Source organism: Staurois parvus, unplaced genomic scaffold (genome assembly GCF_062004578.1).
Source record: "Staurois parvus isolate SC_StPar_1 unplaced genomic scaffold, SC_StPar_1.0 ptg001349l, whole genome shotgun sequence".
Classification (NCBI taxonomy): Eukaryota; Metazoa; Chordata; class Amphibia; order Anura; family Ranidae; genus Staurois; species Staurois parvus.
The window spans coordinates 2518155-2545017 of record NW_028319145.1 but is presented as its reverse complement, the minus strand read 5'-3'; the positions used below and the strand labels follow the sequence as shown (position 1 = coordinate 2545017).

General features: G+C 43.2%; 1 protein-coding gene across 4 annotated transcripts in view; it reads left to right on the top strand.

The window, feature by feature from the left end:
• The window catches only part of LAMA5 (laminin subunit alpha 5), a 215966-nt gene that overhangs the window by 180148 nt on the left and 8955 nt on the right, over positions 1–26863 (top strand). For 2 of the 4 annotated variants that reach the window (XM_089661526.1, XM_089661524.1), the window contains exons 60-78: positions 1940–2082; positions 4387–4572; positions 7629–7765; positions 9675–9828; positions 11351–11484; positions 11708–11870; positions 14353–14481; positions 14592–14737; positions 16526–16658; positions 17461–17604; positions 19155–19285; positions 19568–19735; positions 19851–19989; positions 20102–20253; positions 20952–21141; positions 21951–22103; positions 22258–22414; positions 23518–23648; positions 24466–24559. In XM_089661526.1, the coding sequence (XP_089517652.1) occupies positions 1940–2082; positions 4387–4572; positions 7629–7765; positions 9675–9828; positions 11351–11484; positions 11708–11870; positions 14353–14481; positions 14592–14737; positions 16526–16658; positions 17461–17604; positions 19155–19285; positions 19568–19735; positions 19851–19989; positions 20102–20253; positions 20952–21141; positions 21951–22103; positions 22258–22414; positions 23518–23648; positions 24466–24559 (2784 nt within the window). Of the gene's footprint in view, positions 1–1939; positions 2083–4386; positions 4573–7628; positions 7766–9674; positions 9829–11350; positions 11485–11707; positions 11871–14352; positions 14482–14591; positions 14738–16525; positions 16659–17460; positions 17605–19154; positions 19286–19567; positions 19736–19850; positions 19990–20098; positions 20254–20951; positions 21142–21950; positions 22104–22257; positions 22415–23517; positions 23649–24465; positions 24560–26863 lie in introns of all 4 variants that reach the window. The other 2 variants (XM_089661525.1, XM_089661523.1) reach the window with 1 other exon arrangement.

Genomic DNA, 26863 nt, shown 5'->3' with positions numbered 1-26863 from the left:
GAATGCGGGGTCCGGGGAGAGCGGATATAGTGAATGCGGGGTCCGGGGAGAGCGGATATAGTGAATGCAGATTCCAGGGAGAGCGGATATAGTGAATGCAGAGTCCAGGGAGAGCAGATATAGTGAATGCGGGGTCCGGGGAGAGCGGATATAGTGAATGCGGGGTCCGGGGAGACCGATATAGTGAATGCAGGGTCCGGGGAGAGCGGATATAGTGAATGCAGGGTCCAGGGAGGCCGGATACAGTGAATGCAGGGTCCGGGGAGACCGATATAGTGAATGCAGGGTCTGGGGAGACCAGATATAGTGAATGCAGGGTCCGGGGAGACCAGATATAGTGAATGCAGGGTCCGGGGAGACCAGATATAGTGAATGCAGGGTCTGGGGAGACCAGATATAGTGAATGCAGGGTCTGGGGAGACCAGATATAGTGAATGCAGGGTTCTGGGTTTATTAACACTTTAAGAACCAGTCCGGAATGGGCGTTTATAAGAATCAGTATCTTTATTGGTAAGGTGGTGTAAAAGTGCAGCCTTAGTTCTCAAGGTTGGGAGTGTGTGCTGTTATTCATTTTTTATTTTCTCCCTGTCAGTGCAGACATTTCAGCCACTGTGGAAGGGGAAATCTGTAAATTAACAAAGACATTTGTTTTCTTTCATGTAAATCGGACAGTATCTTTTCTATATGATGATTTTTTGAGTTCAGACATCCTTCTGCTCTGACAGGGAGGAAATATAATAAAAGATCAGTGTGAGGTAAGACTGCAGTATTGTAAAAGATGAAGAGTGGAAATGCAGATTTTTAAGACTGCAGTTCTGGAAGCACAGTTGGTGGCAGTGAAATAAGGGGACAGTTTACTGGCTGGGGGTCCTGTCCTGAAATGAGGAATAAACTCCATGTGTTTAATTTATGATTGAAGTGATGGCACATAAATACCTTCTGACTTTGGAAAGCAACACTATACTAATATAGAGCAGTGTTTCTCAAACTTTTTTTATTCAAGGCACCCTTTAAAATTATGGACAGTCCTGAGGACCCTTCTAAAATGGGGTGCCTCAAGAATGTCCATAATTATAAAAGGCCCCCCATTCTAAAATTTGAAAAATGATTTTAATAGTTTTATATATCACTGCAACATCCACACATGTAGGACACCCAACATTAAAGGGGATTTATTCTTCCAAAGCAAATACACTTTTGCACACTGGTACTGACTAGTATTCTAGTGTTTCTCCTCTCCCTCAGTTTTTCTCCATCACTGAGCTGATGTGACCCCAGCACTGATGGAGAGGGGCAGGGGAGGGTCACACTAGGATGCTGTGCAGGCAGCTGACATCCTCCTTATCAACTGATGATGCCATTGGTGGTCAGGAGGCCGGTGGCTAGAAGGCGGTAATGGTACACAATGAAAACCTGTGACTGTGTAACTAAAAGGCAGGCTTGTTCCACCCGCTGGCTTGTATAGAAGTTTTGGGCAATTTTTAGACAATTTGCCAAGGCACCCCTGAAGAAACCTCAAGGCACCCCTGAAGAAACCTCAAGGCGCCCCTGAAGAAACCTCAAGGCACCCCTGAAGAAACCTCACGGCGCCCTGGTTGAGAAAGGCTGATATAGGTCATATATATACAGATAGGTAATTGGCTTTCACATGAAGTGGTCCTAGTATGAGGCTATGACTACAGTAGGGACCCCTGGCTATAGATCTCTAGGTAGAAGTGGCTGTGCATGATCTGTGTACTCTGTAAAGTGCTAAAGATTTTTGCTGTGTATGATAATAACAACAAAGTGAAATAACTAATGATGGAATCATGAAAAAAGCTACAGAGGACTTCATTTAGGTAAGAAGGTCTTCTCCTGATGGTCAGATGTGTAAAAATGTCATCCAGCTACAACTTCATCAAGTGACATGGTTTCTTCTCTGTTCCTTCCTTGCGCTTAGTGTCCAACTTGGAGAACACCATCCCGCTACTTCTGGATAAACTCAACAAGTTAGAGGGCCGTCAGGGACAAAATGGCAGCATTTCAGACAGTATCCAGCGAATCCGCCAGCTGATCTCTCAGGCAAGAGATGCTGCCAGCAAGGTGAGTTGGAATGAGCATCAGAAATAGACTACTTTTTTATAAAATATTTCTGAAGTGCTAGAGCAATGCTGAATACACAGTACATCAAACCATGAAGCCCCACACCAATAATGAGTAAACGAATAGTCGTGGAGGAAAACGATGAGGTGATTGTTCACAGAGCGGGATAATCGTATCATTTTTCCCGCACGACTGAATCGTGGCTATTCATTTATTCACAATAGGTGTGGGACCTTTGCACGGACCTTCTTAGGATCTTTATGGTTTGTTGTATTGTATATTCAGTATTGCTCTAGTGCCCTTGGAAATCTATTAACGTCATTTGATTTTTTTGTGAGTTACTTATGTGTTTATAAAGGAGCCAGCAGGAGCTTTTGCACGGATATAGATTGATTGGTTAATCATTTGTTCAGCACTGTATGTTAATATTGATCGAGATGTATTTGAAGAACGAATAACCGTAATGTTGTAAGGTCCCCCCAGAGAAATAGACATTGTGCTTGGTTTGCAGATTTCAGTGTGCTTTGGAAGTGTTTTATACCTTTGGCAAGCTATAGTTTAGTTGATTATCCACCACAGGTGGAAGGAAAGAAAACCACTTGATTCCCCCATCAACACAGGCAGTGTCAATGGGGGAACACCTCCTACAGCGATATTGTATTCTCCTGGCAGGGAGCTTTTCCGGCTGGCAGAATACAATAGATACTGCTAGCGGCTATAGCCATGGGCAGTAATAACATGCTAAAAAAAGTCAGCAGGCTGGTTGTACACAAGTCGATCGATGGATTGAATCCCAGCCGGTGAAGATTTGATCCATCTATGGCCAGCTTTGATATAGTCCTAAAGTGCTGTGCTCATTTATCACCTTGGAATATCAGTGTGGCACATACAGTGGACTCTTCCATTGCTGCAGTGGTGTCCCGAGGCAGGTGCACAGGTCCGCACTGGGTGACACCGACCGCACGGGGTGACACCGGACCCGCTTCACAAAAAGGTAAGTTGTAAAGCAAGCCGGCGATCCCCACAGGATGGGGGCCAGACTCATCCACCTCACCAAGTGCTCCACATCTGCCTCCCCCCTCTGCCAATCCCTTCATTGGCTCCCAATTGCCCAACGCATCAAGTTCAAGCTGCTAACCCTGACCTACAAGGCCATTCACAATGCCGCCCCAAACTACATAACTGACCTGATACCCAGATACTACCCTACCCGTGCCCTCCGCTCCTCACAGGACCTCCTGCTCTCTAGCTCCCAGGTCTCCTCCTCCCACGCCCGATTGCAGGACTTCTCCAGGACTTCCCCCATCCTCTGGAACTCTCTACCCAAATCCATCAGACTGTCACCTACCCTCCTCACCTTCAGGCGCACCCTGAAAACCCTCCTCTTCAGGGAAGCCTACCCCGCCCTCACCTAACTGCCGATCTCACCTAACAACTAACCTCCTCCACTCCACCCACCACTCCATCCCCCACAGCCATCTCCTCCTGTGCCACCTTCCCCTCCCTCCTAGATTGTAAGCTCGAAAGAGCAGGGCCCTCGATCCCCTCATGTATTGTATTGTTACTGTCTTGTCTCATGTTCTGTCCCCCTTGCTACTGTACAGCGCTGAGCATACCCTTTGGCGCTATATAAATACTGTATAATAATAATAATAATCCTGCGGGGATCGTCGGCTTTCTTTACAACTTTCCTTTTCTTGGAGCGGGTCTGGTGTCACCCCGTATAGGTTGCATGCCGACGATCCTGTGGTCCCCTGCGGGCATCGTTGGCATGCAACCTATACGGGGTGACACCAGACCTGCTCCAAGAAAGGGTAAGTTGTAAAGAAAGTCGACGATCCCCACAGGATCGATTGGATCTGCGGATTGGGCATAATGGATCGGAGTCCGCAGATCCGATTCATTCTGCGGGGATCGTCAGGAGGGGGTGTCATCAAGTGTTACCGCACCGGGTGACACCAACCCTAGGGATGCCTCTGCACAGATGACTTTTTACAGAGGTCAGTAAAGGTTGTGGCTTATTAGGAGGAGGCTGCCATTACTGACCCCTGAAAATGCTAGTGTTCCAGGTATCACATTGATCATATATCTTCAATTTATGAGCCTTCCTGATGAACTGGCTGTGATATTTGCTCAGCAGGTTGCCTTGTCGTCCGCCTTCCGCCCTCCATCCCTTGACTAAAAAATTGAAGTAGTTTTCTTTTTACCATTCTTTCTTGTCGTATTTACAGCTACACTTTGATACGGGGGGATAACTAACCCCAGCTAATCCTTCGTTGCCTCTTTGTCGTGGATCTTCTGTAGGTTAAAGTTCCTGTGAAGTTTAATGGCAGCTCCGGGGTCCAGCTCCGCACTCCCAGCAACCTTCATGACTTGTCTGCCTACATATCTCTGAAGTTACACATACAGAACCCGTCACCGCAGAGCAAGAAGAAGCGCCAAGCCGAAGGCGACGAGGCGCGTTTTGTGATGTTCCTTGGGCATGAGGATGTAAGTAGGACGCAGTCAGTGCTTTAATGAGAAATGTTTTGAAATGCAGTTTTTCTCTATCATAGCCATGTTACATGAACACATTATCACTTCCAAAAACTGGCTGCCCTTCCTATGAACACATCACTGGATTATGGTGCCCAAGTGCCTCCAGCTGTCGTTTTATATGTGAAGTGTGAAGTTTGTTTCTCTCTTTAGTCTCTCCTGCTTCAGTGTATTTCATATGTCTGTGTCAGGGTATTGGAAAGCTGAACTTCAGGCCAATATAAAAGACAGCAGTTAGAACAGCTCCGTATTCATGAATACATCAATCATTTTTTTTTTAATGCAAGGAGTGTAATGCGGGCCATAGATGGGATGAAAAACGGCCAAAAAATTGGCCGAAAAAAAAAATCGGCCAATTTTCGGATTGATAGTGCGGTAATCGGTCGGTCGTTTTTAGTGATTTTTGACCTTATGGATTATCGGCCCTGCTGGAAAATAATAATTCAAATTTGTCACTCTGCCAATTTTCGCGGCAATGATGGACAAATCTGCCGATCTTTTTCCGATTTTAAAAAAGCAGTGACGTGAAAGAAGGAAAAGAAGAAAAGGAAAAAAAGAGAATATGAATGAGAAGAAGAAATAGAATGTGAATAAAAAGAAGAAATAGAATATAAAGAGGAAGAAATAGAATATGAATAAGAAGAAGAAAAAGAAGAAACAGAATATGAATAAGAAGAAGAAAAGAAGAAATAGAAGATGAAGAAAAAGAAGAAATAGACTATGAAGAAGATGAAGAAAAAGAAGAAATGGACTATGAAGAAGAAGAAGAAAAAGAAGAAATAGAATATGAATAAGAAGACGAAAAAAAAAGAATTTCAGTCCACTATTATATTTGACATTTAAAAGTATTGCAACATTGTATCTATTTGTATCCGAATAGAAACATCTGTATCCGAAATGGATACAAATAGTTACAATGTTGCAACTTTTTCTTCTTCTTCTTCTTCTTCTTCTTCTTCATATTCTATTTCTTCTTCTTCATATTCTATTTCTACTTCTTCTTCATATTCTATTTCCTCTTCTTCATATTCTATTTCTACTTCTTCATATTCTATTTCTTCTTCTTCTGCATATTCTATTTCTTCTTCTTCTGCATATTCTATTTCTTCTTCCTCTGCATGTTCTATATAATTGCCGTCCGTAGACAGGACGAAAATCAGCCGACTTTTTTTTTACCAATGGTGGTGACGGCTGATTGAACGACTGATTTCTAAAACAAAAATGTCCGTTTTTCTCCCCGTCTATGGCCTGCATAAGTGCCTGTATTTGACTTGGTATCAGCCTCTTGCAGTTCTCCTGAAGTAGAATTCAGACTGGGGAAAGCTGAGCTGCACAATGAGCCAATCAATTGGGCTGCCATGCAAGGAGTATGCTAATAGGAGGAGAGAGCAAAGTGTCGGAGAGATGAGCTCATCAGTCTGCTGCTTCTCTCCTCACTGTCAGGTGGGGAGGAGGATAAATGTTACTAAACTGCAGCAGAGAAAACCAGGTCTCCTGCCATTCCAGCTTGGGCTGTGCTTTGGGGCAGAGCCATGTAATGCCCTGAACTGAAAAGACAGAACTAGATACCATTTTTCAGGTAAAACCACTGACTTTTATATTTTTTCATCTGCGTATTTAACTTTTTTTTCCTGGAGTTCCACTTTAACTCCTATAATACTGTTGGAGCTTCACCTACTTTCCATTACCTCTTCTTTTTTTATTGCCCTTACGTAGCCTAGGGTATGGTCAGAGATACACAGTTTGTGAGGGTGGATATTTTTCTTATTAATGTCATAAAACAGAAGACAATATTAATTGGTTATAGTCATTTCTGCAGTTTTTTGATTTATCCAAAGAAAAATGGTGTACACAACCAGTAGAAAGAACAGAACATGTTCCTCAATACACACAGTAGTAAGCAGATATGTAGACAATCAAGCCAAGCATGCATGTATAATACACCATGCAAAATACTGTACGCTCATCGATGCAACATGTTATATATTTCTTTCAGGTACTTAAATAGTGCCGTCAATTTACGCAGCATGTTACATACATATATATATATATATATGTGTATATATATATATAAATATATATATATGTATATATAACATTCTCATCAGTCCCTAACCCTCAAGGAGTGTACAATCTAAGGTCCCTAACTTACATTCATACATACACATACTAGGGCCAATTTAGACAGGATCCAATTAACCCACCAGCATGTCTTTGGAGTGTGGGAGGAAACCGGAGTACCCAAGGGAAACCCACGCAGGCACAGGGAGAACATGCAAACACCAGGCAGGTGGTGCCGTGGCTGGGATTTGAACCAACGACCCTAGTACTGCCAAGTGGAAGTGCTAACCATTTAGCCACTGTGCTGCCCATGTTCCATGGGTCCCATTGTTTGTACTGAGCACTTAAACTGGATGGTGGAACAATCCATGTACTAAAGGTCTGCACCTCCCTTCGTTTTTTTCTAACCAGAAAAATGGAAAAAAAATAGAAACAAAAAAAAAAGGGGGGCATATGCATTGGCATAACAATCATACCATATAGAAATATGCCGATAGTGCCCAAGAGCACCCAGGACACAACAATCACACAAAAAAAAGGGTTGGGGAGAAGAAGGAGAGGAAAGAGTAGAGGAGGGAAGGGTGAAAGAAAGATGGATAGAGGGAAGCAGCGGGTTAAAGAAGGGAATGGGGTTCATCCCTTTCCCCAACCAATGACGTCAGCACCTCTGAACGCTCCAGGATGAAGTTTCTGCAGATTTTAGCTAGACTGGAGTTGCACCTTACAAAGGTTTTACCAAGAAAAGAGTGCTAGTGGTTTCAGCAAATCACGTTAGAATGAAGTGTTCCCAGTCTGTCTCAGTCAGATTAACCTAAGAATACGATATTTATTTCACTCTGTGTGTCGGAGAACCTTACGTCATCCATATTTATGCAGAAGTATCTATGTAGAAGGCATAAAAATGTGTCTCCTTACTGGTTATTATTTGGCAATCTTTTTTTTTTTTAAAGGGTGAAGGAGATTATTTTGGGCTGGTCCTGAGAGGCAACAGACTGCAGTGTATCTATCGTCTGGGGGACCAGGAGCCCACCCTCCTGACAGCCAACGAGGACATCAAAGAGCAGTTTGTCACTGTCGTTGTAGAGAGGTGAGCACTTTACTTCCCGCATTAACAGTTTATTTGTGTTCTTCAATGGGTTTCCTGGGGTGGGGGTGTAAGGCCCGTTCTTTCACGCAACCTCTTTGCTGTGCAGAATCCTATACTGAAAGCTGTCATTTATCATAGCATGTGTTCCACTCACAGTGGCTGTTATTTTCAGGGCTGTCATTACATTTAATACACTGAAATTGCAGGTTATCACTACATGAGCTCCCTGACCTGCTGAAAATTGTCGATTGGGCAGACTAGAAAACCAGTTTCCAACCAGTATTGAATCAGAATAACCTGTCAGACTAGTGTGGGGTCCTAGGAGAACTAAAAATGCTTCCAATATTTGTGCTTCCAGTTGGATTTATTTGCTTTAATGGCTAGGATGACACTAGAATTAAAAAAAGGACATATTCAAGAGGCACGGGGACTTACTAGAGCAGTCAATAGGCTGTAGACAGTAGGCTGCACTGCCAACAATAAGTAATAGGCCAGTGGTTCTCAACCCGTGGGTCGCAACCCCTTTGGGGGTCGAACGACCCTTTCACAGGGGTCACCTAAGACCATCGGAAAACACATATTTCCGATGTGTAAAGAGCAGCTACTGTGTAGAAAGCAGCTGCTGTGTTGAAAGCAGCTACTCTGTTAAAAGCAGCTACTGTGTTGAAAGCAGCTACTCTGTTAAAAGCAGCTACTGTGTTGAAAGCAGCAGTATTGGAGGTAAAACAACACTTCATGAATTATAATTACTGGGTAAATAATTTTATGGTTGGGGTCACCACAACATGAGGAACTGTATTAAAGGGTCGCGGCATTAGGAAGGTTGAGAATCACTGTAATAGGCTATGTCAAAGAGGATCTTTGGTGTCCCCACCAAAAAAATTAAAAGTCTGCAGCTACAAATACTTGATATAAGGACACTTACCTATCCAGGGATCCAGTTCTGTCTTCACCTGGGCCGGTTCTTCCCCAGTCTTCAGGTCCCCACCACCAGCATGTTTACTGAAGGAAGCTGGCTGTGAGTTCTAGTGGCTTCACAGCTGGCTTCCTACTGCTCATGTGCGAGCCACGCTACGCTTTATGAATGGTCCCGCTGCTTTGTGAGCAAAGGATTGGGGGCCAGTGGAAGTGGGAGTGGGTATCTGCCAAAATTAGGTACCCACTTCCCCCCCAAAAAATGTGCCCAAAAGTGTTAAGGGGGGGGGGAGGTAGAAAAGCGAAACTTCCACTTTTGGATGAATTTCCACTCTAATACTGCCTATAATGCTGGCATTACTGGCTGCATATCTAGTAAAAGCAAACCTCACAGATTAATATAGAAAAGACTGACCTTAGAGTCCATTCCTATTACACCTATGCTGCAATGAAGGGAGATTGCTATGGCCCATGAAGCTCGTTGGATGCTTTGTGTGTGAATCATTATAGCAATTTTTTCTATACCATTTGGCCTGAAAATGCTTATTAGAATGTTCATATCCAAAAATGTAATATTTCCCATAAAATCGCTGGATGGTAGTTTATTGCATTTGTCTTCCATGTTGATGTGAGAATGTATTAAAATGGAATTCTGGGCTTGAGCTGAAATCTACCAATGGAGACACAGCCAGCACTGAACACCTGACAGAAGTTCTACTATTCCCCACTTTCTCCAAAGCAAAAAAGAAAAAGTTTTGGCCTGAATTCCACTTGAGTTACAGGCTAGAAGTCCCCCTGAAACCTGTCAGGGTAGCTGGGTAATGAGCATCTGGAGTCTGTAGGAACAGTTTGGCCAGAACTGAGGCTTAATAAAACAAGAGAGACTTCTGTGATGTGGAAGTTTATATTCTGCTGGGTATCCTCCATGTCTTGTCCTGGCTTTGTTATGGAAAGCAGTCTATGCCACTGTCTCTGTCTGCTCCCTTCCCAACAGGATTCTGCAGTACGGCCAGATGTCTATCTTCGTAACCAAGGACAGCCTGCACGAGATCAAAGGAGACAGCAAAGCAAGTGGAGAGCAGGGACTGCTGAACCTGGACCCCCAGAAAGTGGTCTTCTATGTAGGCGGCTATCCATCTAACTTCAAGGTAAATGGCTAATTGGTACAGATCTCATGATCCATCATGCTCTCAGAACTTTGTCTCGTTCCCAATTGCCCAGAATGAATTCTTCCCTTACATGTCTGTTGTTAGAAATTTTCTCAGATTGAACTGTGATCGCAGACTATGACATTTTATTGTAGCTGTTTCCCTCGGCACATCATCTCTCTGTTCTTGCTGCTTTTTCTCTGCTGCATTTTACTTAAAGTGGAACTTTAACCATAGCAATTTTATAAAAAAAAGTAATTTTCTTTAGCAAACAACATACATTCTGCATTAAAAATGATCCTACCAGAATTAGTGTGTGCTGTAAATTGCCCCCCAGCATTGTTCCTGTTTCTTCTTGCTGGAGAAGGCCATTTTGCTGAAGCCTAGAGCCCCTGAGCATCAGTAAATCTTTAGGCTGTCAGCTACTAATCAAAATAGAAACCAGTGCAGCGCTAAAACATTACATAGCGTAAAACTGAAGAAATATTGAATAATAAATACTTGTTAGTGATGGTATTAATAAATCAATATTAAGTAATAGTAATAACAAATATAACTGGATAAAGCGCTATGATGGGAGCAATAAAGTAAGTGCAACTGTGAAAGTCTTATAACTAAAAGTGTTCATAAAGTAGTGAAGGCTTCACACAATCAGGTCAGCATACAGTGCTTCAGACGGGTCCTATTGCACAAGTGGTATCCAATAATTCCGTGTGGCTTTATCCATGCAGAAGATTGAAAAAAAAATGCGCACTCACCAGATGCGCATAATTAAAGCGCAATATGTTGAACAAGAATCTGCAGGAAGCCCCCTTTAAATGGACCTGACAGACAGCATGGACCCAGGATCCCTCCTCTGGATATAAGCCTCCTCTGTAGCCATGCTTCCACTGGGATCCTGGGAATCATTAGCAATCCCTAAATGTGGCATCTGTATCAGTCTTCCTTTCCAGGTTCCCCTCCCCTCCGTCCTCACCTGGCGATCTGGCCAGCAACACACCTCCTGTATTAGAGTGCACCCACTCTGGATGAAGGAGCACAGGAGGTACCTTTGGACAGAAGCTTTGTCAGTCTCTCCCCGTATTCAGACCCGGGGTTGGCCACTAGATTTTCGGCAAAGAACCAAAAATGGAGAGCAACTGAGCATGTGCAGAGCAGGGTGAGACAGCGTATTACTGGATTTTAAACAGTATAGACACTTATTTTACATAGCTAAGCAAAACGGGCCAGCCTGAAGTCATCTAGCAAGACTTCATTTTCCAACTAATGCTCCAATTTCTACAGGTCATTACCCAGAACCCTTTGCTCCAGCAAGTCTGCCATTGGAAAATAAATTGAGTTCTATGTTGAGCTCTTTGTGTAAGCTTGGACTGCAGATAGAGAATAATATGAAGTGTGTTTGCTTCCTTTGTAATACAATACTTGATGGCTGAACAACGAAATAAAGTGTGATTAGCTCTTGGCGTATGTTGTCGCCAGGCTCTGCCAATGTCAATACCACAATGTTGTCATCTAATTGCAGCCTCCTGCCTCAATGGATTATCCAAACTTCAAAGGCTGTATAGAAATGGATACCCTCAATGAGAAGCCAATCAGCCTGTATGACTTTGAGAGAACCTTCCAGCTGGACACAACAAAGGATAAACCGTGTGCCAGGTATGTATCTGCACAGTGCCAGTCTGGTTTCAGTGTCCCGTATGGCTGCTGCACACATAGCTACCCACACGGAAGCCGATGTTCCCATACTAACACAAATTCACACCTCACCCGACAATGTCACCTCCTACTATGAGGGCATATAAAGCCAATCTTTATCAAGGGAAATGTACAATATCATTGTTCCTGCTCCCGTCTTTTTATAGTTCTTTTGCTTTACCAGGTCTAAATCTACTGGAGACCCGTGGGTCACTGATGGCTCCTACTTTGATGGAGCTGGCTATGCTCAGGTCAGGCTGGAGAACCTTTCAGGAGTGTCCAAGAGATTTGAGATGGATGTCCGTCTGGTTTCTTATAATGGCATTATCTTCTTTCTGGATGCCGAGGTAAGCAAGTTTATCCATGTATAGCAGCCGAATGTCCTGACATCACAACCGCCTCAATAGACATTACATCACAGATACGAGGGATGCTATATATCAGCCTGAGGAAGCAGCCTGTCCATGAAAGAACAACTCCAGCAAAAACCCTTTATTACTGCTGTCTTAGCAAGTGTTAAGGGTAGGGGCGGACTGACCATTTGGAAACTCGGGCAGTGCCCGAGGGCCCGGGGTCAGTAGGGAGCCCCATGAGATGCCCCTTGTACCTTTTTCATAGGCTTTTTTGAGTTTGGGCAAGGATACAGGGGCCCCATGATCCCCTATTGCCCAGGGGCCCCATGAGTTGTCGCTCCGCCCCTGGTTAAGGGGATATTCCCGCACTTCTTGTCCTGTCTGATACTCATCAAATACAGGATAAGGACAAACACGGTGATAAAAAAAAAATGTTGTTGGTGGCTCTACATGTTTGTCACTGTTTTCAAAACATTAAGATTTTTGACTGGATTGGGGCTTTAACCACTTCCTGTCCGGACACTTTTACCCCCTTCCTGTCCAGGGCAATTTTCAGCTTTCAGCGCTATCTCACTTTGAATGACAATTGCGCGGTCATGCAATACTGTACCCATATCAATTTTTTACCATTTTTTTGAGACAGATAAAGCTTTATTTTGGTGGTATTTATTCAATGGGATTTTTATTTTTTTTACTATGTAAATGAAAAAGTCCAAAATTTTTTAAAAAAAGTGTTTTTTTAAATAAAATTTTGCAAATAAATAATATTTCATCATAAATCTTGGCCAAAATGTATTCCGTTATTTTTTTAGTAAAAAAAAAATCCAAATTAGTTTATAACCAAAAATTATAATTTTTAAACATTTTTGTTTACATTTTTATTTTATTTTTTTTATATTATTATTTTTTACTTTTATTTTATGTTTACATACTGTCACCCTAGCAGTACAGTGTCACCATGGTGATACTGTACTACTTGTGGGGGGTGATGAAGATTTTTTTTTTTTTTACACTGATTGCTTTTATACCCATATAGGATGTAACAGCAATCATTTCTCCTTCTCTCTGGCTGCATTCTTGCAGTCATTGAGAAGTACTGAGTGAGCTGTGATTGGTCACAGCTTGTCACATGGTACAAGGCTGTTGTGAATAGCCTTGTACCATGTGACCTCTGTGATCATTCACAGATTTCACACGTAGTAAGCAATGATGTCACAAGTGACATCTTGCTTACTACTTTGCATGTGATCACTGATACGCCAATGAGTTCACAAATGTTCGGGACCTCGTACAGAGGTCCCGTCCGACGATCGGTGTTTCACTGTGACCGGAGGACACAGCGGGCACCGGATCACGGTGGTGCGCGCTCCCAGGGAGCGCGCACAGCTAGAAAAGGCGGGTGCCGTTTATAAACGGCAACCCGCCCCTGGACTGCCACTGCCCTGCCATTTATCAACAGCAGGCGGACGGCAAGAGGTTAAATGGAGCCTTTATTAATCATTGTCAATGGCTAATTCTAAATCAGTAGGGCAGTGGTATGTGCGCAAGGGTTGCACCAAAACTGTTTTTTTATTGGCAAGTACTCACCGATTACTGATACCTTTGCAGTGCAGTTTGAGCCCATACAAAATAAATGGGCTCCAATCACAGTGCAAAGAATCGCATGGGATTGAACAGGAATGTGGTGCAATTCCTGTCTGAAGCACATGCGGTTTCCCTGTGGTTGCAGTGCGGTTTGAGCCATACAAAATGGCTCAAATCGCACCCACAGGGAAACCACATGTGTTTTGGACAAGAATCACATCACATTCCTGTTCAAATCACAGGCAGTTCCTTTCAGTGTGATTTCAGCCCATTCATTTTGTATGGGCTCAACTCACACAGCAAAGGTATCGGTTTCAGGTATCAGAGCATTTGCACGAGTACAAGTATTCATGTGAATGCTTAGTATCGGCTATTGGTGCAACCCTAATATTGAAAACACTCGCATATATACCCATTGAAGTGACTGGCCTCAAGTGATACACAGAGGTGAAACAAATCCTCCTACATAGGTTGTACCTGTTTATCTGCAGTATTCTCTTCTAAGACACACAGACCAAAAAATGATTCTCAGCTCAAGCAGCAGGGTGTGGGGATCTGAAATCTCACAGTGCAGATCTCAGTGACGGGAGCTCTAAGCCCTGATTGGAAGGAGGGGGCACACCCCCTCTTCACAGTACACAGAGAACATGCTAAGCTAAGGATATGAATCACAGGCTGTGTGCTGGAGCTCTCCCCTCTGTCATCAGTTGTCTCTTGGAGTCAGGAAAACCTGTCAGAAATGATAATAACAGAGGAACAGGGCAGCAGAGAGAAATCACACTCACTGCTTTGGATAGAGATAAGTACACATTATAGAAGGATGTGCTTTGTTCATATTTCATGCCTGAAGTTTACATCCACTTTAAGATATTTCTTCTTTTGATTCTTTTAGGACCAATTTTTATGCCTTGCGGCTCAGGAGGGGAAATTAACCCTTTATTACAATGTTGGAAGTGGCACAGAGAAAGCCAAGTCCATGGAATCCACCCAGCTGTTTGTAAGCAGTTCCAGCACCAAAGCGGTAAGATGTCCCTTAAAATGATCTGAAAAATTTGAGAGTTTTCTGTTGGCTGTACAATGAGAATATCTGATGTTTTATCTGCTAATACCATGGTGGGGCTTCTCTTGCAGATACAAGTTATCTTGGCCTTTAAGAAAAAAATCTTTGTACGCTTGGAGAGAACGACTGTTTACACAGTGGAGTATGATGGAGGCAATTTAGAGACCTCCCAATACTTCTACCTTGGAGGTCTTCCATCAGAGAAGATCCCGGAAAGGTGAGTGTGAATCAGACCCTCAACTTAGATTATACTACTATCAGGGGCGGACTGACAACTCATGGGGCCCCCGGGCAATAGGGGATCATGGGGCCCCTGTGTCCTTGCCCAAACTCAAAAAAGCCTATGAAAAAGGTACCAGGGGCATCTCATGGGGCCCCCTACTGACCTCGGGCCCTCGGGCAGTGACCGAGTTTCCAAATGGTCAGTCCGCCCCTGACTACTATTAATAGGCCCTCAACATTTAATCATCTATACTGTAAAGGCAACATAAAGCCCAACAGCAAACATCTTGTTTTCTAATTCTGGGTAGTATGTGGACGTCTAGTTGATGCTGTCTTTGTCACTGAATGACAGGGGGACCCCAGAGCAGGAAGTGAGGGTAAATCTGGACTTTGATTGTAAAACAAACTTTAGAGCTTTAACATGTAAGGGGGAATTTTCACGTTTACATCGTTGAGTTTGTGCTCCTTCAGTTTGGTTCTGTTTGGCTTTGTGTTTATGAGCTTTGTGACAATCCTCCCAAGGTTGTGCGTTCTGTTTCTTGGAAGAAGCATGTAGATGGTTTCACTTCTCCTGTATGATAGATGCAGATACTTGGCTATGCTCTGGCTTCAGGAACATCCTCCAAAGATGCAGCACTGGGGACTTCACTTGTCAGTTTGCATTTACCGTATTCCATCTTATGCCTTTCATCAAGAAGGTGCAGCTTCTACTTGAGGAAAGGTCAGGATGGACTGGAAATGTTGTACTTGTTAATGTGGAGTGCTGTTAAGGTCATACGGTTCATGGATTTGTTTTGATGCACACAAGGAGAATTAAAGGAATATAATAATTTCAAAATGGCAGGTGAAGCGGGTTCTTTGGTTGATTCTTCTGGGTGAGCCTTGGAAGAGCCTGAGGTGTTGGACTTTTGCACACTTTGTATTATTTGGATGAGGTGTGCAGTCTCTCAGGTCTGAGATAATCTGGCTTTGGAAAGGCATGGAGCTTTCTAGTAGCATCCAGTGCTTAGCCAAGCATGAGTGAGCACTCACACCAGCATCCACCATAATGAACAATTGGACTCTTCTAACTTTAATTTACAATGGTGTTTAGAGCAGACACAGCTGGCCATATTTCCTAAGGAAGACCTGCCATTGACAGTCTGTGCTGCCCATATCAACCAATCAGATTCTACTTTTGCTCTTCCACATCACTCCAAAAGATTGGGTTTGCTACTGCACACATCAGCGCCTGTCTGAAAGGGTTCACAAACTCTGATAGATAAGGCTCGGTGGGAAAGTCTGAATCATTTATATCACACTGGATGAGTTGACATCGATTTCACAGCACTCTGGGCGATACCCTACTTCCATTTCATGACCTTAAAGTGGTTTCATTAGAGGGTTCTTGGCTCCCCATGCTGACTTGTCACCTATAATGTGTAATCTTGACCCTGTGACAGCGCACCATTAGATGACCAGTGCTGTGAGCGGCTGTGGGACTTTATACTGTGATCTTTAGTCTGAGAGTATTGCCTGAGGCAACATGTCTTGAAAACAGCAGCTCACAGCCTGGTAGGAGGGGGTCAGCATGGGGTCTGCATCACAGCATGAGCCCAGTGAGAGTTATTGTACTTGCTTTAAAACAGAGTAAAAAATTGAGGAAATTGGTTTATTGATCAAAGCAGACCTGAGAATTTCTAAATAAGGAGGATTAGCGCAGCATCATCCTACTGTAGATCCCCAGAAGGCCCCATGATCTGCAGAAGCATTTCATTAACTGTATCTATTTATTTTCTGGCAGTCTAAAGGATTTTTTCCCAACCGGAGGGTCCATCAGAGGCTGTATGAAGGGGCTCAAAGCATTGGGCAAATACGTGGACTTAAAGCGTATGAATACAACTGGTATCAGCTATGGCTGCACCACAGACCTGCTGGTAAGTGACATCCCGGGGACCTATTTCATGATAATGCAGTGCCAGCATGGCATGCCTTCTGTAGGGACTCCTAATAACCAATCTACTTCCATCTTCTCTTGGTTAGACTTCAGTAGACTGGGATCTAGCTGTTATGATTTGCCATTCTCTGCATCCCTTGATTGCTCTGTATATAAACCCTATAGTGAAGTGGCGAGCGGGTGACCAGATATGATTATTGCACCACATCCCTTAAAATTGTAAATATTCAATAGAGAAGATGGGACTTTCAGGGTGCATGAACATGAATACCAAACATATTAGAAAGTTATATAATTTTTAATATTGTATTTTTGTAAAAAACACAAGAAAGGTAAAAAATACAGAAACATAAAAACCATTTCAGTACTAAGAGTAAAAGAGAGATTCAAACTTGGTTATGTAATTGTAGTTACTCCCTACATGTTTCGTCCTCATGGGCTTCTTCAGGGGAGATTTTTTGGAGAAATTTCAACCGCCGAGGCAGTCTAAAGGTATATCAAAGGAGAATTATACAATTACCAAACAACTTCTTAGTACTCTTAGTACTGAAATTGTTTTTATGTTTCTGTATTTTTTCCTTTCTTGTGTTTTTTACAAAAATACGAAATAAAAATTATATAACTTTTTAATATGTGTGGTATTCATGTTCATGCACCCTGAAAGTCCCATCTTCTCTATTGAATATTTCCTATTCTAATATAACCCCATAACAATGGTGGGATTAGATGGCTGGGCTCAAGATAATGCAGTTTTTGTTCACTGTGTCTCTTGTTAATGACAGATCGCCAGGTCGGTGCAGTTCCATGGACATGGCTTCCTCAATGTGAACCTGAAGCATGTGCCCAGTTTCCAGGATGACTTTGCTGCAGGTTTTGGGTTCCAGACCAGCCAGCACAATGGACTGATGTATCACCAGTCCAGTGAGGTATGTACATATTGAATAAACTTTCAAAATACTGCAATTATTTCAGCAGATGTAGAAAGGCAACTCCAGCAAAGTAACTGGTGCCTTGGACCTGCACAAAGATTTGTGAAATAACTTACATGCATTTGTATGACCACCCACCCCTATTGTACTGTATTGCTGCAGAACATTAGCAGGGGGAAAACATTTGCAAACCTTTGTAGTTCTGCTCCAAGTAGCTGCTTCTTTTAAAGTGATATTAAAGGCATTAAAAAAAAATTAACAAACATGTCATACTTACCTGCTCTGTGCAGTTGTTTTACACAGAGCAACCCCGATCCTCTTTTTTATGCATCTCCCAATGGCACTTCTGGCCCCTCCCTCCTACCAAGTGCCCCAAGAGCAAGCAGCTTGCTATGGCGGCACCCAAGCATGCTCACTCCTGAGCCAGTGCTTTGCATGTCCATTCCAATGAGGAGGGAGAGTCTCCAAAGAGCTGAGGCTCTCGTGCACATCGCTGGATCTCGATGTGGCTCAGATAAGTATTGGGGGGGGCTGGGTTGGACACAGAAGGTTTTTTATCTTCATACATAGAATGGCATGACGGTAAAAAAAACCCCCCTAGAACCTCTTTACAACCGTTCTTACTAGTCACTATTAACACACTGACAGGGGCATCCCAAGGCTGGTGTGGGGAGAGCAGCCCGCACGGGGTGACACCGACCGCATGGGGTGACACCGGATCCGCTCCACAAAAAGGTAAGTTGTAAAGAAATCCGACAATCCCCGCAGGATGCATCGGATCTGCGGATTTAGCATAATGGATCGGAGTCCAATCCATTATGCTCAATCCGCAGATCCGATCCATCCTGCGGAGGGGGTGTCACCAAGTGTTACCGCACCGGGTGACACCAACCTTAGGGACGCCCCTGCACACTGATGACACCCATCCACCTTGAGCTAACTTACCTCTGTAATTCTACCCGCTACCTCCTCCATCCACCATAACCTGACCACAGGGCTTCTCTCATTGTAAGACTGATTTCCCCTTTCACGTGGTGCTGGCTAACTCAATATAAAGTTACATATTTTACTATGTTGAACACAGATGTGTCCGTTAAGTTCTGCCCTTCAGGAATTCCAGCAGTTATGGATGGCAAACAACACCCCAATCCTGTCCCTGAGCAGCTGTGGGGACAAAAAGTCTTCCCAACCCTAAAGAAAAGACAGTTATAATAGTTCCTAGATAAAGATGTTTTCATACTTAGTAATTGAAATGGGGGGAGGGGGAATTCATTGTAAGAAGAATGCTCAGTCTGTTTTTAAGTTATTATTTTGCCACTTCATTTATGTGTTAGAGAACTGTTGGCGCTATATAAATCCTGTATAATAATTTCACACTTTAGGCACTGTTACAGTAAAGAATCTCTCCGTACTCTAATGGTAAAGTCACCTATCCTGCAACTGATAATCGCCTGTCCATTAAGCATTCAGAAATGTGTAACTTTCCAAATATAATCTGAAAAACACTTATATTGAACCCTGCCCTGTCCTGTCATCTCTCTTTCCAGGAGGGATCCTGTCAGGTGTCAGTGCAGGATGGACATCTCTTAGTGAAGCTCCTCTCCACAGAACTCACCTCTAGAGCACCGTATTCCGATGGAGTGGGACACTACTTGTCTCTTTACAGCAATAAAAAGGAGTAAGTTTATAAAAGGCTCTTGAAACTGGTGCAAGAAATACACGGCATTGCAATGTAATAGGTCTGACTTATTGAGGCGGGGAGAGGGACTGCCGGGGCTCTGATGGCAGAAGCACAGTTCATACATGTCTGTATGTATGTTGGGTTCACTTTAGGGGAAGTAGGGCTGGAAAACCCAACAGGTTCACTTTTCTAGATTGAAGGGGGAGGTTTTGATGCTGAATGTATGTGCGGGCATTACAGTAAATGTCATGGTTATCAAAACCCATTACCACTGTGCAGGGTGCGGCTTTACATAGATGACCAACTACAAGGGAGTCGTCGGTTGTCAGACGGCAGCAGGAGGAGGCGGCAGGATGCGGCAGGTATTGGCCTACTCCTTGGTGGTGCGCCTGATAGTGGTTTACCTGGAAACCTGAGCGGCTGCATCAGTAACGTCTTTGTGAAAAGGTGAGATATGGCCACGATGGGCATCTCCTTCCACCGTTTTCCAATATTCCATTTATCAATAGTCCATTCAGGACCTGATCTAATATGCTGATCCCTATGTTCTCTTTGGCTCTAGTATTACTGGACCTCAGATGGTTCTAGATCTGCAACAGAATCTACGTAGCATGAATGTAACAATGAGCTGCCAGGAGGCGACAGAGCAACGTCCACAAGAGATTCGAGCTCTGCTAAAGAAGGATAAACTGAAAATGAAGGTAAGGGGTTCCTAGGCACCATGAGGATAGTTTGTTTGCTGAATGTTACTAATGTCTGTTATGTACTGTATGTATGTTGGTTAACATGCTGATATGTTGTTCATGTTAGCAGGCTCGACAGAGGAAGCTGGCCTTAATGCATCACCAGAATCAGCTCAATTCATCATGCATGCTTCCCAAAACTGTCAAAGGGGCATTCCAATTTGGAGGTTCCTCTTCCAGCCATCTGGAATTTACAGATCTTCCTGACTTCCGCCAAGAAAGGTGAATAATCAATAAACTATGGTGACATCACAGGAAACAGATTATTCAGGAAAATATGATGATGGAGTTGTATTGTTACAGTGAACTTCTTACCAGGGGCGGACTGACAACTCATGGGGCCCCCAGCAATAGGGGATCATGGGGCCCCTGTGTCCTTGCCCACACTCAAAGCACACCCAAAAAAAGGCTATAAAAGGTACCAGGGGCATTTCATGGGGCCCCCGGCAATAGGGGATCATGGGGCCCCTGTGTCCTTGCCCACACTCAAAGCACACCCAAAAAAGCCTATAAAAGGTACCAGGGGCATTTCATAGGGCCCCCTACTGACCCCGGGCCCTCAGGCAGTGCCCGAGTGCTCGAACGGTCAGTCCGCCCCTGCTTCTTAAATCGAAGTTCTGCATGTTCTGGTGAAGGTGCACCATTACGTCTGCTTACGTCTGTCTGGACACTGGCTGGGTACACACCTCTCAAGAGGTCAACCGAAATCTAAGAAATGGCTGTTATGATGCTGTACATAGAAGTTAGCAGAAAGAGAAAAAAGTATTTTTTAGATTTCGGTTGACTTCTTACTTGTGAGAAGTGTGTACCCAGCCAGTGTCCAGACAGGAAGAGAAAAGATATTGAGTGGTAACATCAGATTATTGATCTACAAGGACTCATCCATGTGTAACAAGTTCTTCTATATTTGTGTCTCATAGGTTCTCCTTTTCAATGGAAGTTCGGCTGAACGCCTCAAATGGGCTTCTCTTTTATGTTGCCAATGAACAAGGAACCTCTTCTATGTCTCTCCAAGTTTTACATGCCAGGTTTGTGATCCTGATGAACATTGATGGAAGGATTCATCGACTGAAGAGTAAAGACAAATACACAGATGGGCTCTGGCACACGGTATGAGGATTCCTTTTTGTGCAGTTATATATTATACAATTTTAAAGTAGTCTTTTCCATAAGCCAAAATGTCCATTTCACCTCAGGTGACACCTTGCAGCAGTCCATGTAAACATTTTTGCTACAGGGGACACATAAATATGTTACATAGCTTTACCCCTTCCCATTTTTTAAATCCAGCTGTGTCGAGCAGTTCCACCGATATGTTCCAAACACAATCCAGTCTGTATCAATCACTTCCACCTATTGTTCCTTTTCCCATTCTGTACCCCTTTTACCGCAAACACTCCAGGGAGACTGGAATGGCTGGGTGCAAACTGGATCTATTTGACTCATCACAAAGAGAGACCTATTGGTAATATCATACTCACCTGTCTGTCCCATATAGACCTATCTATCCATACTGTTTGGCTCTGAGTCTCTCTCAAAGGAAACTTTAGTAAGAAACGCATGGGGACTACCACTGTTGATCTTTTTTAAGAAGTACTAGATGCTTCACCATCAACTTTGAGTCACCAACCCAGAACAAGCATATGGAATAGAAAGTCAGTGCCTTAGAAAGTATTACTGCCGGAGAGTGGCTGGACATTGCACAGCTCAGACAGGGTCTCCAGTCATTGATTCCTGTTAGGGGGAGATACCTATGTGGTTGGGAGAGTGGAGGATTGAATGGGAGTGAAGCAGGTATACATTGCTTTGAATGGAACATGAGCCAGGAACTGTGCAGCCCATGGTGACACCAATGATTCTGTATCTGTAAGCAGAAGCAAGTTTTAAGGTCACGTCTGTTTATCATTTTTGTACATTAGGTTTTCTTTGGGAAAGAGAAGAACAAGCTCCGTCTGGTCATCGATGGCCTGAAAGCGCAGACAGTCGTCATACGCTTGGGATCCACCTTGTCTTTGACCAGTCCAGTATATGTTGGAGGAGTCCCTGCACTGAGAAACCTTCCAGACAGCATGGTAAGTAATGGATAAAGGACACTATGGATGAAAATTGTTAATATTATATTATGGGGCTCTTCAAGTATTCAAATATTAAGCACCAAAATAGTGTGATTTTCCATATTTAGATTAGCTGTCTTTTTCGTGACGTTTCCATTTCCATCTGTTTCAGGACGGTGCACTGAATGGTTTCCGGGGCTGCCTGAGAGATCTGAAGATGAATGGGAAAGCCATGGGTGCTCCAGGGAGAGTTGTGGGGGTCACTCCTTGCTTTGAAGGGTTCACAGAATCTGGATTGTTCTTCTCGGATGGAGGATTCCTCAGATTGGGTATACTGTATAGTGTTTTCTAGAAGCTCATTTATAGAGACCTGTTCAGATCAAGGTTGCCAGCACATACCTTTAATTATTGAATTGTAAAGGAACCCATTATTTCTGCAATTAAAGGCATGAGCTGAAAACTTTATGTAAAAATAAAAATAATGTAAAATTGTGGATTCTTGTTAACACAATGTTTGGACACATGTCAAGAGTTATAGAGTTCAATGAGATCCTTTTGTTTTGTGGATGTCAAGGCAAAAATGATAATCTCAAGACCTTAGTTATATTCCCTCTAATATCTGTCCTATCCAGGGGCGGACTGACAACTCATGGGGCCCCCGGGCAAGAGGGGATCATGGGTCCCCTGTGTCCTCGCCCACACTCAAACCACACCCAAAAAAAGCCTATGAAAGGTACCAGGGGCATCTCATGGGGCCCCCTACTGACCCCGGGCAGTGCCTGAGTTCCCAAATGGTCAGTCTGCCCCTGGTCCTATCTTACCTTTATAGCTGCACCCCTCCCCCCTGAAATCATTGTAATACTACCTACCAAGCTGCTCTTTAGTCATCTCTACTGCTGTCTGGATAGTGGGATATCAGCATTACAATGATGAGGCCATCCCTGTGTTCTTCCCTCCTGTAAGCATGTTCAGCATCCAACTAACAAGTATTGCACCAAACAGAACCCTGATTGGCCTCTGGTGCTGCCCTTTCCCCTCCCAGTCTGAGGGCTGTTGTATGGGGATAGCAGAAGGCTAATATCTGGACACATGAAGGTACTTACACTAGGTGTATATAAGATACATTTATCAATGGGTACATAAATGGATTAACATTTGCCTGGATGTTTCCTTGAAGTATCCTGGAAAGAGAGTCTCACTCTGAATGCTGCAACTCTCCTCCAGCGAGGAAGAGATCATTAAGAGTCTGTATAAGAACAACCAAGTGATTGTGTCCTTCAATATGAAACCATTCTAGAAACACTCATTTTTAATGGCCTGTCTCTTTTCTCTTAGAACTGTCTAGTATTTGCCTTTTGACCAGCTCAGGTCATATTTTTTTTCATTCTGTTTGTGGTCAGACTTGTTTCACACACCTTTTCCTGTGTCCCAGGGGACCTGATTGACCTGAGGTCGGATCTGGAGCTGAAGTTAGAGGTGCGGCCCATGCACCCCTTTGGTCTTATATTCCACATACACTCTGAGAATGGCAACTCCATCAGTGTGTCTGCCGCTGATAAAAAGGTATTCCATTTATTGGTATTATATTTTATTAGTGCAGTCCCATGACAAAAGCAATTGTTGTGTGAATACTAACCACACCGCTAGTGAATTGAAACTCTAGTCAGTTTTTAGTTTTGCACACAGCTCTGGTATGGTTAGCACCCCTGTCAGTTTTATCATTGTCTGTGCCTCACATCCCTCCTTGCTTGCCAGGAACTGGGAAGAAATCTCCCCTGTGAGGACAGAGATGGCAATAGAGACCTACCTGACAGAGGTTAGGCAATTACATAGTTAGTCTGCCTGAAAAAAGACAAAAGTCCATCCAGTTCAACCTTAAAAAAAAAGTTATAACCTACACCCACAGTTGATACAGAGGAAGGCAAAAAAAACTAGCAAAGCATGATCCAGTTCCTTCCTGATCTCCCGAGAGTCAATCGGATATTCCCTGGATCAACTTTACCTATAAATGTTATATCCAGTTATATTCTGTGTATCTAAGAAAGAATCCAGGACTTTTTTAAAGCAATCCACTGAGCTGGCCAGAACCAACTCCTGAGGGAGTCTATTCAACGTTTTCACAGCTCTCACTGTGAAGAAACCTTTCCGTATTTGGAGATTAAATCTCTTTTCCTCCAGACGTAAAGAGTGCCCCCTTGTCCTCTGTGATGACCTCAGGGTGAGTATCTCTACACCGAGTTCACTATATGAACCACTGATGTATTTATACATTTATAGGAAGAAGATCAGCATGGCAAGCAGGCAGCTAGCAATTCCCATGAAACAGTCAGCCTCCATGCTTCAGCTTTTCAGTGTGACGTTTTATTGTTTTCTGTTCCAGGTCACTCTAGTTCTAACGGATGAACGAGGCAAACACAGCACAGAGGTGAACCTGCAGCAGCCTCTGTGTGACGGGCAGTGGCACACCATAGCCGGTCAGTATAGACTGAGGCCCATGGGAGGAGAAAGGGGAGATTTACAAAGTTTCAGATTGCAAATGTATGTCTGTGAAGGTTCCTCATGGAATATCTCCAGGTCATGATATATCTAGTTGTCACCTTTAACTAGATTTTTTAATCTCAGAGAAGTTTTGAAGCTTCTCAGCGCCACTTTTCAGTTCTGAAGAGTTTCAGGAAGACACCTCAACATTTATAAACACACAGGTAGAACCTTGATCCAGTCATGGAATGTGTCGATGTTGATTGTCCAAGAACAGGATGGGAGGTGTGAAAGTTGTGGAACTACCCTGTTCTAGTTGTATAATCCTACCCCTGCTGATAGGAAGTCTGCTACACATGTTATTCCTTCGATTTCATATGGCTGAAGGAGAGAATTGTTGTCAAATTGCCGGGGTAGAGTTAAAACTTTGTGGTGTCAAAGGCGCATGCTCAGGGATGTTTGCTCCATTTTGACGTAGATGGCCTCTTTTACTCCTCTTGAGACCAGTTGTCCTCTCTGTCCAAAGTGTTCACATCACTGTCCCCGAAGGAATATCCCTCTTCCTCAAAGTGTAGGAAGACTGCTGAGTCCTGGCCTGTAGAATTTCCCTTCCTATGTTGGACCATTCAATTCTAGAGCGGTCGTTTCATCTCCCCAGTGTAGAGGTCTATGCATTCCTCACTGCACTGTATGTACTAAATTACTTCACTTGATGCTCATTGGAAATGAAGAAGTGGTGGCTTGGAGAAACTATAAAACATCTTCAACAGAAAAATAGGACTACTACTGGCTTTGCAAAATGTATGTATAGAATTCGCAAAGAGGGAGAGATTTTTGTTGTAAACTACAGAGAGCCGAGGTCAATCTTCTGCGCTAGAGGATTGACACATCTAAATTTTACTCCGCAGAGGAGCTCATTAGGAAAGTTGACCAGGAACTGAAAAGGAATAATTGGGCGCTGCAGTTCCATGACATAGCTGACATCTTCCTTCTCATTGTTCTAGTACAGGGGTCTCCAAACTGCGGCCTGTGGGCTTTATGTGGCCCTTTGCTAGTCTTTATCCGGCCCTTGGGGCACTATTCCTCCCAATGATATGAAACCATATTCCTCCCTCTGACACCAACAATGGGGCACTATTGATAACATTTATGTGGTACTATTCCTCCCATTAATATCAATGATGGGGCACTACTCTTCCCCCTACTGACCATCATCCCTGAGGCCATGTTTACTTTCACTGATGCTGGGTCCAAAACATTTTCTACCCTCACTGGGCACACTCCGGCCCTCTTAAAGTCCATAAACCGGCCCTTTGTTTAAAAAAGTTTGGAGACCCCTGCTCTAGTACATTCTAGCTTTATTGACAAGCTGTGTTGTACTTCTAGTACATTCTAGCTTTATTGACAAGCTGTGTTGTACTTCTAGTACATTCTAGCTTTATTGACAAGCTGTGTTGTACTTCTAGTACATTCTAGCTTTATTGACAAGCTGTGTTGTACTTCTAGTACATTCTAGCTTTATTGACATGCTGTGCTGTACTTCTAGTACATTCTAGCTTTATTGACAAGCTGTGTTGTACTTCTAGTACATTCTAGCTTTATTGACAAGCTGTGCTGTACTTCTAGTAAATTCTAGCTTTATTGACATGCTGTGCTGTACTTCTAGTACATTCTAGCTTTATTGACAAGTTGTTTTGTACTTCTAGTACATTCTAGCTTTATTGACAAGCTGTGTTGTACTTCTAGTACATTCTAGCTTTATTGACAAGCTGTGTTGTACTTCTAGTACATTCTAGCTTTATTGACATGCTGTGCTGTACTTCTAGTACATTCTAGCTTTATTGACAAGCTGTGTTGTACTTCTAGTACATTCTAGCTTTATTGACAAGCTGTGCTGTACTTCTAGTAAATTCTAGCTTTATTGACATGCTGTGCTGTACTTCTAGTACATTCTAGCTTTATTGACAAGTTGTTTTGTACTTCTAGTACATTCTAGCTTTATTGACAAGCTGTGTTGTACTTCTAGTACATTCTAGCTTTATTGACATGCTGTGCTGTACTTCTAGTACATTCTAGCTTTATTGACAAGTTGTTTTGTACTTCTAGTACATTCTAGCTTTATTGACAAGCTGTGCTGTACTTCTAGTAAATTCTAGCTTTATTGACAAGCTGTGCTGTACTTCTAGTACATTCTAGCTTTATTGACAAGCTGTGTTGTACTTCTAGTACATTCTAGCTTCATTGACAAGCTGTGTTGTACTTCTAGTATATTCTAGCTTTATTGACAAGCTGTGTTGTAC